This window comes from Poecilia reticulata, linkage group LG3 (assembly GCF_000633615.1).
Source record: "Poecilia reticulata strain Guanapo linkage group LG3, Guppy_female_1.0+MT, whole genome shotgun sequence".
NCBI lineage: Eukaryota > Metazoa > Chordata > Actinopteri > Cyprinodontiformes > Poeciliidae > Poecilia > Poecilia reticulata.
The window spans coordinates 10,159,508-10,176,875 of NC_024333.1; the positions used below are offsets into that span (position 1 = coordinate 10,159,508).

General features: G+C 40.7%; 2 protein-coding genes across 5 annotated transcripts in view; one reads left to right on the top strand and one right to left on the bottom strand.

Annotated features, from left to right (window-relative positions):
• Positions 1-7,769, top strand: part of whamm (WASP homolog associated with actin, golgi membranes and microtubules) — a 20,424-nt gene extending 12,655 nt beyond the window's left edge. The window contains exons 7-11 of the mRNA XM_008404537.2: positions 2,138-2,224; positions 2,349-2,444; positions 3,709-4,120; positions 4,739-4,878; positions 6,700-7,769. Of these exons, the coding sequence (XP_008402759.1) occupies positions 2,138-2,224; positions 2,349-2,444; positions 3,709-4,120; positions 4,739-4,878; positions 6,700-6,858 (894 nt within the window). The 3' untranslated portion in view covers positions 6,859-7,769. The remainder of the gene's footprint in view (positions 1-2,137; positions 2,225-2,348; positions 2,445-3,708; positions 4,121-4,738; positions 4,879-6,699) is intronic.
• A 2,960-nt stretch (positions 7,770-10,729) lies between these two features.
• Positions 10,730-17,368, bottom strand: part of homer2 (homer scaffold protein 2) — a 31,165-nt gene continuing 24,526 nt past the window's right edge. For all 4 annotated transcript variants that reach the window (XM_008404534.2, XM_008404533.2, XM_017303930.1 and 1 more), the window contains exons 8-9: positions 13,465-13,545; positions 10,730-11,127 (exon numbers count right to left, since the gene is read on the bottom strand). In XM_008404534.2, coding sequence (XP_008402756.1) covers positions 10,939-11,127; positions 13,465-13,545 — 270 coding nt within the window. In that variant the 3' untranslated portion in view covers positions 10,730-10,938. The remainder of the gene's footprint in view (positions 11,128-13,464; positions 13,546-17,368) is intronic.

Sequence of the window (17,368 nt, forward strand, 5' to 3'; positions counted from 1 at the left end):
ACTTCTTGCTCCAGTAGTTCTAATAAATTCTCTGCCTGGACCCGTTTTATTTTCTCTTCTTGGAGCATTTTCTCTCGCTGTTGGAGCTCCAGTTGAATTTTTTCAACCAAAGCAGTCTCAGATGGACCCTCTTTGGATGTTTTCTCCATGTCAAGTTTTTTAATTAGTTGTTCTGCGATCTCCACAGCTTCGTCTTTGTCCGCCTCAATTTGGGCTCTACGTTCCCTTTCAGTTTTCAGTTCTTGCTCCATCATGTCAAAGAAAGCCTCAGCAATTTTGAATTGATCCAGATTTTCTTTTTCTGCCTCAATCCTCACCTTTCTTTCTCTCTGGAGCATTTCTTGAAGCTGCTGGACATCAAAATGAGGAATGTCCTCATCTTGAACTTTGATTGAATGTTCAGTGGAGATGTTCTTTATTCCTTCACAGTCGCCAGAGAATTTTAGGAGACTCTTGATGGCTTCCCTTTTTGCTGAATCACTTTTTGCACCAAGATTCATTTTGTTCTCCAGCTTTTCCTGGAGCTTCTTTATCTCTTTCTGAGCCACAGCGAGATCAATTTCAAACTCAATGGTGAGCATCTCAATTTCTTCACGGTGTTTCTTTTGCATCTCCTTCATTTGTTGTTGGAGTTCTTGTATTGTGGGGCAGCACGTTGTCTCATCTCTGCCCACCTGGCCTTGGTTCTTGGATTCAGCTTTCTCCAGCTTCTCCTTAAGCTCCTGAATTTCCAGAAGCAAGGCCTGCTTCTCCTCCCTCTCTTCTGAGACAATGTCTTCATAGTAGCGTTCAGTGTTGACTTTCTCCATCGTAATGGCCGCAACATCTTGATGAAGCTCCTTGATCTCCTGCTGAAAGATGTCAAAGAGCTCATTGTTGAGGTGATAGACCATGGGTTTCGACATTCTGGTTTATTCAAACAAGTTTTGCTCAAAACAATGTTCTCTGCACAATTTGCACAATCCGCACAAGCAACACGATCCGCACAAGCAACACAATCCGCACAAGCAACACAATCCGCACAAGTGAAAAGTGGGTGAAGTTCTATGGAACTGTGTGGCTTTATAAAGTACAGTTCTGCTGTATGATGCATGAAAACGCCTGTGATGTCATCATAGATATTACTATAGTGATAGTTCTCTTGTGGGCTTGTAAGCATTCTCACCATCTTACTGGCTGAATCTATTTCTCTCTCTCTCTCTCTCTGTGTGAAATTGTTATAGATCTACAACTCTAGATCTGTAACTCTAGACTGTTCCTCTTTAGGTCCAAAAATAATAACTTCAGTTTTGTTTCAGTTCAGCTGCAGAAAGTTTTGGCACATTTATCATGACCTAGAAGCTATTGAAGAGAAATACTAAATTTAAACTAAAAAATTAGGTAACAAAAATAAAAATTTATCTTAAATGGAATAAAAATGCATGTGCTTCATATATACAGTTTAGTACAACAGTTACACACCAATTCCTAGTCAATGTGGCACGCACTATGGAAGCTATTGAAGAAAACATATTATTTAACATTAAAGTCATTTAAAATATTGAACATGACTTGACATTTTAATAGAGGGTAGTGTGTCTCATGTAAAAGCATGAATTACCACTTTTCTGTATCAGTTGGTCACAAGGTAAACATTTGTTTGACCGGAGTGTATGGTTCGGAAATGTCCAACTCGAAACTAACTTCACACGTCACTGCAGCCAGTAACGCAGTAAAGTTTGTTTTGATCTGTGGCCTGTAAAGATGGCACTGAGCGACTGTGCGAGACGTAAACGCCTCACAACGTCTGACGCAGGGACGTTGGTTCCAAATCTCTATTGGCCAATAGTAGAGGAGCTGGACATTAACATAATGATGCAGCAGAAAAAGAGCAAGCAGAAAAAAGACAAAACTAAATATTTACTTTTCTTGACAAAAACGCATGTTTAAGGGAAATGAAAAAGAAAAATATATACATTACTTGACGGAATCTCATGTGTAAGGAAAAGGTAAAACAAAATATATATTTATGCTTTTATTTCTTATTATGTCGGTTTTGGTCCTCCGTAGAAACACCCACTAATCTGATAAAACACAAAGCTGGCTTCAAATAAAAATGATCTATACTCATGGATTTCTTTTGTGCGTGTGTCTTCAGGATCAGTGCATGGACGCCCAGGAGCAGAAGCAGCAGGCGGCCAAGCACAGCTCGATAGTCTTCAACCAGCATCATCAGGTCCACCTGGTATGTCACCACAGCAACCAGGCAGCCCACACAGACACTCACACATGCAGCACTATCTACAGAGGTAACTGGATTTAGTTTTTTTTTTCTTTTTCTCCTCTGTGTCTCCCTCTGTTGTCTGCAGAAACGGGAGAAGAGGAAAGAGGAGGAGCAGAGGAGGAAGGAGTGGGTGGACCAGGAGCGAGAGAAGACCCTGAGCAGATTACGATCCTTCAGAGAGGTCAGCCTCTCGTTCTGTCCCTTTCTTTCTCCTGCACATCCTACTTCATTTGAAAAATGAAATAAAATAAAGAAAGGCCAGATGGGTTTCTGTTTAAAAACACACCGGTTTTGTTTTATTGTTTTGTTGTTTGGTCAGGATTACAAAAATATTTCCATTTGTTAAATGACAGAAGAATAGAACAGATTATAGATGATATTGAAATTATAATATACTAACGAATAAAAAAGAAATGGGAAAGCCCAGATGAAAATGTCATGGCTTTGTAAAAGGTATTCTCTTTCCCCCTTTTTTTATTGCTTTTGCAAAAAAAAAAAAAAAAATTGGCAAAAATAAATGCAAAAAGAACCATTTATTTTTTTAAATGAACGTTGATTTCTACAAGATACTGACAAAAAACTAAAATATGTAATATAAAATAAACAATAGCATAAATATTCAGCTCCTTCAAGTCGGTGTTTTGTTGAATCGCCTTTGGCTGCAACCCCAGCAGGGAGTCTGTGTGGATCAGCCGCAATCAAGCCGCACATCTGGACCGGGGTGCAGCGATTGATGATTTCTGGCTGATCTCCAAAAGTCGCTGAGTCGATAAGAGTGGAATGATTATTGTTAGATATGACCTGGTGGGCCGGTATGTCAGTCAAACCTCTCTGTTAGCAGAGCAAAACAGGACAGCGGCTGATTTTTTTAGACCTTTGCTGAGGTGGATAAGATCGGTGGATGAAATCTGATTCACATGTCGGTATCAGCTGATCACCGAGACCCCAAAATGAAGGAAATCGGGGGTCAATTTATCGGCCGGCCGATTCACTGGTGCACCCATTCGTCTGGATGCTGCAGTTTTACCCCATTCTTCCTTGTAAACTATCCAACCTCTGTCAAGATGCATGTGGGTCGGCTGTGATCAGCTGTTTTCAAATCCTGCTGCAAATTCTCTGTAGGACTGAGGCCTGAGCTTTGACTGGGCCGCTCCAGAACATCCACCTTGTTTTCTTCAAACTCTGCGTAGCTTTAGATGGATGCTTCAGCTCGTTGTCTTGCTGGAAAATAAATATTCTAGTTCTCATGCAGATGGAAACAAATTGTCCTCCAGGTTTTTGCTGTACTTTGCTATATTTAAATTTGTATAATTTTTTAGTTTTTTATTTAAAATGAACAGAAAGGGGCAGAAAGAGATGATTTGTCCCTTTTTGGGATCTCTTTCTTTCTGTGTGATTTTGCGTTATATTCCACGATGTGATCTTTTTCATCTCCTCCTCCACAGAAGCGACAGGGACAGTACATCCTGAAGACGCCTCAGTCCAGGAAGTCTCCCTCAGAAGTGTCCTGTCCCTCCCAGCCGTTGTCCATCATCAGCCTGTCTCCGTCTGACTCTCCTGACGAGCCGTCCGCCGTCCGCCCGGCTCCTAGACGCAGCAAAACACCCAAAAAGCAGCAGCCTAAAGACATCCCTGTTCAGATCTTCTCTGCGCCGCCTCCGCCAACATTAACCTGCCCCACTGCGCCGCCGCCACCTCCTCCTCCTCCTCCACCTCCACCACCGCTTCCACCACCGCCTCCTGCCATTCCACCTCCGCCTGTCCGAGCTCCACCTTCCCCCCAGGACACGCCGATGCCTCTCAGCGAAAAGGAGAAGCCTCCTTTTCCAGCCAAGAACACGCTCAAGCAAAACATAGGTGAGGCGAAAGTGTGCAGCAAAGTTCAGACTTTAGGCGGCTCGCGTTAAACGTATAAAGACGAGAAGCTGTTTGAGAGAGTGCTGTGGGCAGGGAGCAGGAGATGCAGCATTTCCCCACTGCTGGCACAGTTGTTTGTTCTAGTGGAAAGTGCGTTTGCACATGGTGTTCTGTCCTATATTCCCAACGTCTCCCATGAGGACAGACGGAGGCTTTTACCTCAGTCTTGCTGTTTCACACCCTCAGCTCCAGTTCAACACGACTTTGTTGTTATTTCTTTGACATCAAAGAATGCAGTTTTTAATGTTTCATTTTTTCAAATGTTTTAAGTTCTGTTTCTTAACACTTTTGTTACTTAACACTTTGATTTCTTTCAGTTTTCAATGTTTAAGTTTTTTTTTTTTTTACCATTTTAATATTGTTTACCAGTTTTAAAGTTTTTCTGTTTTTGTTTCTTACCTTTCTTTTTCTTTTTTCTTTTTTTTTTTACAGAAGACTTTTTAATTTTTATCAGAAGAGAAAACAAAATCAAAACTTAATCTAGATTGTTTTCCTGAACAAAATTTCTCAGTTTTTCTCTTTTTTTTTTCTTTTTTTTTGCATGTGGCATTACTGCAGGAACTATGGATGAAGTGTTGGCCTCGCTGCAACGCGGACAGATTAAACTGCGAAAGGTTCCCGATGCTACGGACAACTCTGGGTTAGACGCGAGGAGCAATCTGATGTCCGCCATCCGAGAGGGAGTCAAACTGAAGAAGGTTAGATGTTTGTCACCAGTGATACATCACTGCTGATGTTTCCCATCAGTCAGATACATTTGACACCAAGTTAAACTACACATACAGATACAGATCAGCCGTTTTCTATGAGAGAGCATTGTTAAGTTGACCAAATGGAAAACCTTGAAGCCCAGTACAGATCAGTGTGTGTAAATGTTTCTTGAAAATGACAATATATTTACAGCGTGTTTTAGTATTTTAGATTGTTTAATGCCTTGATATTGTCACAGAATATATATATTTTTTAAATGATGGTTTTTCCATATAGCTGTATTCGTTTTCACACATCCTTAAAATTCAGGTCGGGAATAAAAACGTTTGGTTTGGTTTAGGTTATATAACAAGATCACTTATCACAGGTGTTTAATTATTCCAAGATATATTAAATTTACAATCTCATATTTTGTGCCCATTTTGGGAAAACAGTCTGACTTGTTTTCTGAAATGATCAACTCAACTTTTAATTATCAGGCTAAACATGAAAGCTTCTGCTCATTTTTGATGTTTGATTGTTTTGTAAAGAAAAAAAGAAAAAAAGACTGTTTTGTTAAGCGAGTGTAAAGTTCCTCTTGTCAGCGTGGTGGCTTTTGTTTGGTCGTTCAGTTGCAACGTTTTCCTATGTCAGAAGAAACAGTCAAAGCTCACACAAACATTAGTCTAATCTAAAACTTTAATTTTCTGACTGAATAGGCTTATGACTAAAGCAATTACACCTATTAAATCTTCCCAGGTGGCGTTCATTACTGATGCAGGACGTCTAATTATCTGAGCGCCTGGTGGCCAATCAGGAAGTTGCACCAGTAGCGAATATTACGGTTTCTGGTTTTACAGTAACACGGGGTGACGTTTTTATCGGTTTATTTATAATAAGGAGCCACACTGAGTTTAAAAGACAAACTACGTTTTCTTCAGTCTTAAACCTAAAAACAAAAACTACACATCTAATAATGAACACTGACCTTTTTTTTCCCTCATTATTATTGTTTAGCTTCACACCTAGTGAATGTGTTGACTGGTCAGTGGGGAAGGCGCAGGTGTTACTAAAACACCACCAGTGGTTCTGTGCTATTAGTGTCTCAGAAACTCTCCTTCCCTTTAATGGTCGAATCTGCGCGTTCATTGCATTAACACGGTAACACATTAATATGTCAAAAAGAGATTTTTTTATTTCTCCCTAAACCTTTACATAGAAATGCAAGCCAACTGACTGAGAAACAGGACTAAAATCACTACCGTTTCAGTTTTAGTGCTACTCTAAGCACCTTTCACACTGGTTGCTGCTGTAAAACACCTAATAACTTTGTTCAATTTAGTCGAAACCGACTTGTTACTGTTCATCTACATAAATTAAAATCAGCTCAACTAGATCTCCAGGTATTTCCAACAAGGGTCAACCTTTTTTTTTTTTCACTTAAATTGACATGAAATTTAAAAAATGTACAAAAATGTTGCATTGATAAAGTACAGAGCATAATTACAGTCATATCAATTATAAATTAGAACATAAGCCAGATGAGTCTAATTTGTTGGATTAAAGCAGGTATTTGACAGATTGTATCAAGCCCACATTTTGTTATTAAAAATCTATGTTTATTAGTCTGTTGTAGTGTCTAATTAGAAGTGACATGTTTTCTTTAGCGTGTAGCAGAAAATCATAGGTAAAGGTGCAAAGGCATCATCCTTTGTCTAATTGATCTATGTGACGTGTTTCACTTGGATTTGCTAAAATAAATGGCGTATTCTAACTTTCTGAATGAGCCCGTAGTCTCTCCAGCTACATCGTCACTCTTTGCGTTGCAGGTGGTTCCCACGCGAGAGGAAGTCCCGAGCGGCGCCGACAACGAGCTGGAGCGCAGCATCAAAGCCGCCATGATGAGGATGAAGAAGGTGGCGGCTGACTCGGACGACGAGGACCGAGGCGACGACGACGACTCGCAGAGCGCCGACTGGGACAGCTGAGAACACAAACCTGCAGAAGAAGCCGCTCTGACACAAACCCAGCCCCCACTCCCCCCCCAAATCCCTTCCTTCACGGCTTGTCTGCCCGAAGCTCGTGCTACGGCCAGATTTAACCAAAAACACGCTGCTGCTGCTTCTTCTTCGTCTGACAAGAACGGGATTACGCCTCTTCCGACTTAAACGCTTTAGTTTGTTGGAGCTGTCGCGCACTAATCCCATTGGTCCTCCTAAAGCAGCACCGAGATGTAAGAGATCCAAAAAGGCTCCGATCCGGCTAAGTACTAAGAGAGAGAATCGGGATTTAATCTCTTCTGAAACCTTTTTTTTTTCCTAGTTCTGGGAGGATTCTTAAAGTGAATGGCTAAATGGGATGTTCTGCATTATAAAGCAAAGGCGGTCGGCGGCACTGAAGCGCAGCGTGTGAATGATTGAAACTTACACAGCCGTCTGCCTGAAGGCCTGTAGTGAAGCTGCTGCTCAGCAGGGAGAAACTAATTCCTCTGTCATATTTCTGAATCTTAACTCAGTATCTTGAATGTAGTAAACGCGTTTCCTCAGATATAATCCAGCCGCTGTATTCCGGAGTATTTACTGTAAACTATGAAGAGCAGTGGTGTGTAAAGCCTTCAGCGTTGTTTGTACTACAAGCTGCCGTGTCCAAGTAATCAGCTAATTCTTCCTTCACCACGCCACAAGTAAAGAGATCAATTAGAAATGAAGGATACCTTTTTTTTTTTTTTTTTTATAAATATGTGCAATAACGACCCATCTAATCATCTAAGCCTTGGTTTGAATTGATTTCTGACAAAAAGCATTAAAATGGTTCAGAGTAAATAAAACGTCTGTTCACTGAGCTGCACTGGAAACACATGTACTGGTTTATGAAAAATAAACCCAGATATGAAACCTTTGCAGAGCTTGTTTGAGTTCAGACATGCGCTCAGACGTGCTGCGCCCGGGTCGACATCCCCGCTCTTTAAACGCCGCGCACAGGAAGTGTGGAGCCAGTGTGGGTAAACCCTGCCGACTGTTCTCTGGCAGACTTTTTTCGCCCACCAACATGAGTCACAGAGCGGTGTCCATCCAGGCAGCCGTCTCTCTCTCTCTCTGTGTCTCTTTCAGCCAGCTGTGAGTGGCTGTTTTCAGCTGTGAACGTTAAAGAGCAGCTGTTAGCAGCGGCGGTGGCCTCTTCCCTCCCTTCATCCCTCCCTCCCTTTCTCTTTGCTCCGGAGGCGGCTCTGTGTGTGGGTTTCCTGTGGGGGAACATCCAGGTCGGGCACCTCCAGGGATGAGGATGGCAGGTATTTTGACAAGCCCAGCCAATTGTGCATCAATATGAAATTCCCCCTGCCTGTTACTATGGCAACGGTGAGTCTTGGTTGTAGTGGCCTGCAGTGCCAGGTCTCCCTCTCTCTCTCTCCTCTCTCACACATGTACCGAGCAGCATAGTGTCTTAATGATGTTTCACCAACTCGCCCACTCACCACCAGTCACACAATAAGCCTCGCAGAAAGTCTGCAGCCACGAACAGCAGACGGGAGAGAAATGCCGCTTCAACTCTGGAGTGGAACGGGTTTTTGATGTAGAGTGAAAAAAAATACTTAATTTGATTTCAGTCACATCAGAAGATAAATCTAAAAAAAAAAAAAAAAAAAAAAAGGAATCACTGATTCAAAATATCTCATTTGCCACAAATGAATGGAAAAGGCAGCTTCAATCTGCAACAAGGCAGACTGGCTCCATGTGGTTCCAGTTTATTAACCAATGCTCTGCCATATTTCATAATTGATGGAGAAAAGACTTGGATATCAGTTTGCGTTTTTATACTGAGGCAGCTTATCAAAATGGAAATGTCACGCTGGATTCATTACGTTTCACTGACTAGTTATTAAAAGGAGTAAAGAGTAGATTTGTTGTCGACAACCTCCCTGCATAAATTAACTTTCCATCAGATTTAATTAAACTTGCGTATAAAATTGATCATTTATCTGCATATTAACACCTGTTACTGATATTTGACACTCTCCGAAGGAGCAAAGGAAAGCTGAAATAGAACGTTTCATAAGTCTGTCAGTTTTATTTACAATAAAAAAAAAAAAAGTTGAGTGGGATTGAGTTGCCAAGGCAACATGCTCTCTGATCCACTGCAGCAGTAGCGCCGTGACGATGTTTCAGGTGTTTCCCCTTCCACAGTCGGTCCCCAAACCAGCAGCTTTCGTCTGAGCCACACACCGACGACACGGCCGCTTGCTTTACTGGACATGCGTCTCCGTTAAGATTGCCACTACGTTTGGCTCCATGTAAATCAACAGAGGAGAAGACGGGCGGCGATGGAGCCTCGACAGCAGTTGGCTCTGAGGGTTTATTCACTTCTCATCCAGGAAAAAATAAAAACAAACCCAAATCTGCTTCAATTTGTAAATGATTTAACCGTTTCTTTCACACACGCCGACACACATGCGAGTGTGAATTAGAAAATGCTCCGGTCTCGTCACACCAAATCCCTTACAGCAGGAGAAAAAGACACTCACTCAGCTTTGTAATGAAACTAGACTTTACCAGTTTGTCAGTTCAGTGGGTACAGTGTAGAACAAGAATCACCAAAGTGCACAAGAGGCGTCGGTTCAACAGGAAGAATCGCTCCGATTTAGGTGAGTTACGAACAGGGGGAAGGAAAAAAAATAAAAACAGAAGTTTTTTTTTTTTTTTTAAAGTCCATTTGATAAATATCTCAGTGTTATGACAAGATCAAGAGTCATGAAAAATAGTCTCGTGTAATATTACAGGGTAAATATTTCACTCTGATTGCAAACATATGGTCTCAAATTGGACTTCCCAAAAGCAGCCGCAACACAGTTAATTATGAAAACCTTTAAATCCACAGTTTGTTCTCATCACACATTATCCTACATCTGGAAAGCAGATCAAGACTTATAAACTTGGTCTGGAAACACTAGTTGTCGAGAGGCACCAAAAAATAAACATACAAGTAAGACTAAAAGCAAAGTCGACAGGGTTTTTAGTGAAAAGGCTCATTCCAACCAAATGTTTACAGTGAACGTTATTCACCTGTCAAGCAGCACCATATCCCCTCCTCCAGGAAAATAAAAATAACCACCACCATAACAAAAACTAGTGTGAAGGAAGCACAAACAACCCTGGACACACACACACAGGTCTCAACACTAATGCACACAAAACAGTCCTTGAACACAACACTCGGGGTGGGATTGGGGTTACCGTCACGTTGGATGCTTATCGAAGGAAAGGTCCTGAGTTTTCCTTCTTTTTATGCAAACATCAAAAGGCTCTTTACTATGATGATTTGTTTTCATCTTAAGGTTATTTAATGGAGATAAGTTGTCATTATGGTGATGGTCATTAGTTGGCCTGTTTTCCTTTCCAGGGAGAATTAAACTTACCTGGAGGCACTTTGTGTCACGGCCATTTATCATATATCTGCATATAATTTAATATATACAAACTGTCTTCTAACACACCTGAGATACATAAGTGGCAGCAGCAAGGACAGCCTGTAGAGGGACTTGAACGTTAAATCTGAAGGGTTCTGGGTGGAGGGAGTAACGGGTATTTCCACTAATTATTACTTTAATAATGCTTTCTTTTTTTGTTCATTTTAGCCCTTTTAAGTCCCCGCTTCTACATTAAGCTCACCAGGCTCGTGTAGAAGTTTTACAACCTTCAGAAAAGAGACAGATGGACAGAATCTAAGAACCCACCACCAGGTTTTTAAAGCCGCCGCCCCCCCCACAGAAGCGGATGAGTAAGCTCAAAGTGCGACTCTGTAGTCTCACAAAGCCAGTACACAAAATGGAGCCATTTTGTGGGACTTACTTGTCTTCGTTTTACCTTTTTTTTTTTTGTTCGTTTTAAGTCTGCCAACAACTCTCTCTCTCTCACACACACAAGGTTGTGTTTATTACAAGCCAAAGCTGATGGATTCAGAGAAGACATCACTTTGGGGGATGTAGGTGCAGCATAGTTTCTGCCCTGAAGAGACATTTTTAGTGAATCCTTCATGCCCGACCTCTCAACCTCTCAGCTCTGCCTCACTTCCTCTCAGTTATCAACACCGAGTTTGGAGAGTCCTTGTCTGAACTCGTGCAGCTCATCCAGCTTTCCATCCAGAATATCCATGAACTTCTTCAGCTCGCCCTTCATGTTTCCTTGTTTCTGTCGACTGTCGTTGATGTCCATCTGAAGTCCCTCGAGTCTCCCCTCCAGCTCCTTGTTCTGTGATTCTGCTGCCTGCAGGGCAGATGGGGAAAGTAGTTACAATACAGAGGGAAAAGGAAAAAAAAAAAAAGTCCAAATGCGACTCAAAGATCAGATCAGATTCAGAAGTAGACGGATTTCTTTGATGTTCGGTTTTAGAGATGCCAAACGAAGAAACCACTTGGGGGACGTTGCCCTTCAGTGGAGAGTGGAAAAAAAGTTTTCATACCCCTCGAGTTACAAACACAAACTTCAATGTGTTTTATTGCAATTTTGTGTGACGGACGGACAAAGCAGCAGATACGTGGAGGGAAAGTGAATATGGTTTTCCAAAGTGAAAATCTGAAAAGGTCAGGAGTTTTTGCAAAAATCTTTTGAATCTCAGATTCACAATAGGTCTTAGGCCTGGACTTTGACTGGGCCGCTCTAACACATGGACATTAATTGATCCAAATTATTCCACTGCAGCTCTGGCTGAATATTTATGGTTGTGGTCCTGCTGGAAGGCAAACCTGAACCCCAGTCTAATGTATTTTTTCCCTCCAATAGGCTTTCTGGCTGTGGCCGCATACAGATTTGTAAAAAAAAAAAAAAAAAAAAAAAAAAAAAATCCACTTTACTTATACAAAGTGAAATGCATCGAAATAGGCTTGTTTTGGTCCAACACATAAAAATAGGTGTGTCATATTTTGAATGTCCGAATAAAATGAGAGTAATGCAGTAAGTGGTAAAATGTCCAGATGAGCTGGTGGAAATGTAAACTTATTAAAACTGACTCCTTCTCAGGCAACATCACAATTATGATCCCTTCCCAAATATAAGCATCGTATCGATATATCTTCATTTGTTCTACTCAAGTTCTTTCTATTCAATGTTTCTAAAATATTCCTACAGGTGACAGCATTACTAAGAGTAACTCTAGTAGAAATAGTAATAAAATTAACAATTTTCTTATACATAAAATCACAATAAAACATACTGAAGTTTGTAGTTCTACTACGGCAAAATGTGAAAACGTTTCCAAGACAACGTGACGTCTTCTTAATTCCCTAAATGCATGAATGAAAACATGAATTTCCTTTTTGACCTAGAAAAGCAGAGCAGCAGGAAGGACTTGTGTTTAGAGTGCGAGGATAGTGGTGTAAATCAGGTTTTAAAACGGGCGACGCATTAATGCTGCAAATACTTTTGAAGGGAGGAGATTAAAATAGGGGGTGCCAAATGGGACGTCCGTCTGCATGACTGCATCCTACAGCTGACTCCCGAAAGCCGATCTCCTCATGAGGGGGTCAGCTTTAAATAGAGGAGCCCCACACTGACCTCCAGGAGGCAGACGCTTTATATTCATGCTTTTAAACTTTGATGCGTGAAAGGGATTTACTTTGTAAGGGAAAACCTGCCTCAGGTTTTGGTTTAAAGTTCAATAGACGGAGCCATCTGAGGAATCCAGCTATGGGCCGTGTCTGTTTGGATAGCCGGTTAGATAATCTGCTCCAGCCATTATTCTCCACCCGGCTGGCAGAATCCAGTCCTGGGGTGAAGTTTGTGACGTGAAGCAACCACAGGAATGCCACCATTTTGGCTTTACTCTCCTCCAAGCTGCGACTGAAAAGCAGCGCATTTGTGACAGTCTGGATGATCAATCCTGCTCCGAGTCAGCCAGCACAGGGTGAAATGAGCGTCAGCGTCGGTGTGGCTCGTGTTGTCTTGGCACCAGCAGCCTGTGTCGTCATTCACTGAGCCTGGCTCTTCTGGTTTTACAGAAAGTCCAGTTATCACTGGGAGGAAAAAATAAATAAAATGCCTATTTCGATGAAAACTTTGTTCTAAAGACCGACGTGAGGTGGACCTGCATCGTTTTGTGATTTCTCAACACAAAGCAACTGGCACAGCCCACACACACACACACACACACACACACACACACACACACACACACACCTACTGAAGTGTTATAAGACTTGTTCATTAAAGCTCTGAAAACCTCTAGAAGTGCTTTATTTTATTCACTAAACAGAAAACACGCTCCACCAGGAAACTAATGTATCCTGAGAGCAATGCATCCCTGAAAAGCTCTCTTTTTTTCCTTTTTCTCCTCAACAAAGAGCCAATAATCCACTCAGTGCTGCGCAGGGCACAGACCTTTATTAATAGATACAGTATCAACAATGTGCTGGTGAGACACGTGATAGGAATGTTGTGTCACCAGTCCCCGAGCTGAATGATGAATAGAAACTCGCTCTTCACCTCTGAAAGCCTTGCAGCGTCGCATCGGGATGTGTTCAAGGCCCCTCGGCTCCCGTTTTTTATTCTGCTTCAAATTAAAGCTTGGAGAGACAACGGGATTGTCACCCAGAGCTTTAAACATACCTTCAGTTTTGCAGTGATGCTCTCACACTCTCCCATCAACTGAGGGATTATCTCTGCCTGCCTCCTCAGATTCTCCAACTCCTAGTAAAAAAGAAAAAAAAGGAAGAAAAAAAAGTTACTCAAAACCCAAAAAATAAAAAAAATATGTCAGGCTGATTCTTTCTGCATGATTAACTTCCAAATTGAAATACGGAAATCTACAAACAATCCAACTAAGACGTTTTGTTAGAAAGCGCAAATACTGCAACGTATTTTACAGCCAGAATGAAAACTAGTACAAGAGCAGAAGATAAAAGGGTTAGAATGTAAAATTATGCTTCAAAATCCCCAATTTGTGTTGATTTCACTTTTATTAGGGCTGAAACAAATGATTGGATTAATCAATTATTGAAATAATCGTCAACTTAGTAATCGATTCATTGTTTACTGGAGTATACAGACTCAAAACTATGATAAAAAAAAATTATACATTTCGCATTTAAGATGAAATAAAAAAAACTTTGTAAATATGCTCTGTGAAATTCAAGTTTCAACTTCGACCTATTCAAATTCAGTGAAAAATTTGTCATCTTTTTGCCATCCAGTTATTAATAAAAAATTAGTCAACAGATCAGTACTGATGCGAAGTCAGGCAGAAATTGCTGAGCTTTGATGTTAAAAGTATTTTTTTTTCGCAGCAGATGCATGAAAGGACTGCTGTGCTTTGGCATATTAGGTAAAAAGATATTTTCATTTTTAAAAAGGAAATGAATTGTTTATCGTTTTATGCATTTCTAATATTATATAAAAAGGCTTAAATGAAAATTCTGCAGAATGTACCAATTTTTTTTATCTGATTAATCGTCAATATAACAGGCAGCTTAATCAATAACTAAAATAATCTTCAGCTGCAGCCCTAAGTTTCATGCATTATAAAATGCAACAGTCAATCCTTGGTTGCTTCAATGCATTCCACTTTATTCACAGCAATTCAACCGGCAATAATTGCCCCAGTCTTTGGCGCAACCTGCGGCAGTTTTGCCCTTTTAGTTTCCGTTTGGCCGGCGCAGAGGTCAGCGCCACGGTGGGTCCGAAATAATTCATTGGCTTGTTTTTAATTGGAGGTAGTGACAGTGTGCATCTACAGAAGGTGGTGAGTCACTGTGCAGATGAGACGGTGGGCCGCCTGCTGCATCTCGACGCTCTGCAAACAGCAGAGCCTCTCTCTCTCTCTCTCTCTCTCTCTCCCCGAGCCCCCGGGGTCAGCGTTTGGAACACGATGGCCCCGATATAGCGTGGAGAAGAAATGCTGGAGCTCCCAGAGGGCCGCATATTTCACTTGTAATCTTTTAAAATAAGCCCACGCCTCTGAGCTACTTTCCCTCCCGACAGGGTGAGAGATGCCCCATCGTCCGAGGGAAGATGTATATGTTCTAATAATATTCCCGCTTCCAGGTCGTAAACTAGCGTATTCCAGACGCAGTCTACCTCAGAGTCAGAGCAGCGGTGTCTCCTGGCAACATGACTCTTCATTTTATCCAGTTTTATAATAATAGGAGCTATAGAAATCAACCTACGCAGTTGCCTCAGTCGCACACCTCTAGATTTAGAAAAACGTTTCTGAATTTGTCTAAAAATGTTAAAGGAAATGTTACGTTTGATAAACTTGAACTATTCAAGTTAAAGTGAAACCAAATATTTACATACATTTATTCTTATTGTCCAACATTAAATTAGTCTGACCCTGAAGCTTTTAGCTCAGAAGAACTACCAACGTTATTTCCACTTGCTAAATGCCAGTACAACAAAGAGTTTAGTCATAACTTTCTTCTACGTCAGATATTTACATCTACAAAAATTGGATTTTGTGGATTTAAAATCCAATTTTAAATTTAAAAAAAGTTTAAATTTTGTGGATTCCAGTCCCAGAGAGTCTTGGAACAAGAGGCAGGACTGGAATTCACAAAATTTAAACTTCTGTGGATTTTAAATAAGTCTCTCTTAGAACAAGGCTCTCTTAACCTTTATGCCCCAGGTGACCATGCAAGTCTTTGTAAGCTTCTGATCGGTTCATGCAGGGAATTAAAGTCACACCTATGGAAGACTTAAGGCACGCCTCAAAAACACCGAGTCATCGTCTGACTTAAAGAAAAAAAATACGAGCAAAGATATATGGAGACCTGTGACGTCAGAGCTACCAGTATTGGGGTTTTAATATATCAGTGTTAAGATGTGGTTCCTCAGAGTCAGTTTAGTTTAATGAAGAGGTACCAGATCGAATCATACATTTAAAAAATTATTTTTTTTAAAATTATGACACAAATAGTTTTCATTTTCTATTGAAAACTTCATCTACTGTCATCTTCCAGTCACTGTGAAAAAATGTGTCGCGTTTGGAAATGTAAAAGTCATCCCAATTACATCTTCAGAATAAGCAAAGATTAAATTTGTCACAATATGGTTCAATTTGATATCGTCTGCATTACTGTGGACGAGCTGGCCAATGAAAATCTTTCAATCAAACCTGTTTTTACCAGAAAACGCTGCAATAAGGTCATCTATTAAACTGACACCCTTTTTTTAAAAATGTACGTAATTGCATCATCCTTTTATAAATGCATAATTGGAACATTATACATTCCTGAGAGCAGAGAGCGAAACGCAGACAAAAGCCACAGAAACATGTAATTAAATGAAACCGGGTTCGCCAGTAACCTCTAATTTGCGTAAATATGTGTAGCCTGCATACATAATTACATTAGACTGTAAAAAAAAAAAAAAAAAAAAAAAAAAGTCTAAAATCAGACCTACATATTTGTGCTTCCTTAGAGAGGCGGGGGGAGGGGTATTCAAAGCAGCTGCAAAGTTGAGGTAAAACACAAAAGAAGCAGAAATCATAAAGTATAGTAAGCAACACTAATCAGAGTTACAGTGGCCCACAAGCTGATAAAACCACTTGCACAGTAAGCCATTCACAAACTTAAGCTCAGAGACAATGTGTGGTTCCCAAGATGTGTGCACTGAGACAAAGAGGCATAGTAAAGGTCTGGGTTTAGCTAGATAGACACCAATAAACAGCAGGGGGGGAAAAGAACCAGCACCCAGTGGCGGACCTAGACTTTTAGAGTTGGGGGGGGCCAAAGGGGGTCCAGGACTACCTCTGGGGGGGCAAAATTTTAAATGTGTGTGCACACATACATACATATATATATATATAATTTAAAAAAATAACCAAACTGAATATTTGGTTATTTTTTAAGCCCCTCTGTCATTTGACATGTTATAATTAACACCTTTGACTGGCRCACATGGAGACATGATAGACTTTACGCAAAGAGTTCATTGCAGAGGAAACTAAAATCAATCAAATTAAAGATCCTTTCTGAATATCATCTCATGGACACTGAACTAAATGAGTCTGACCGGGAGCTGACAGCGTGTTGAAGAGTTATGGACACCTTGGTTAGGAAGCTCCGTTTTGACAGGTAATTTGACAGGTAAAAATAGTTCGGGTCGGACCAGAATTATTTGCTTGATTGTTGTTCGGGCTTCTAATGACTTTACATTTAATGAGTTTGGAGCACACAGAGAAAACCTAAAGAGAATGTGATCTACTTATTGTAGTTTAAGTAGAGGAATAGCAGCTGACTGTTGAGAGAGGAAAGAAATTAAAGTGCAGATCCGTTRGGCAGAAACAAGCGCAGTGCGCTGGGCAATAAATGCGCATAAATGCTCCACCGTTACGCTCCAATTAATCACACATGAGATGACAAACGCCAAATATACAATATAAAGTTTTACTGCTTACATTAATGGTGTTTTAAAAACAAAACCAGTAAAAACTTAACTGAGTTAATATGTCAGATTCCCTCCTCACCCGCGTCTTGATAAGAACAGAGAGCAGTTCGCTGGTTTCTGTCCAGAA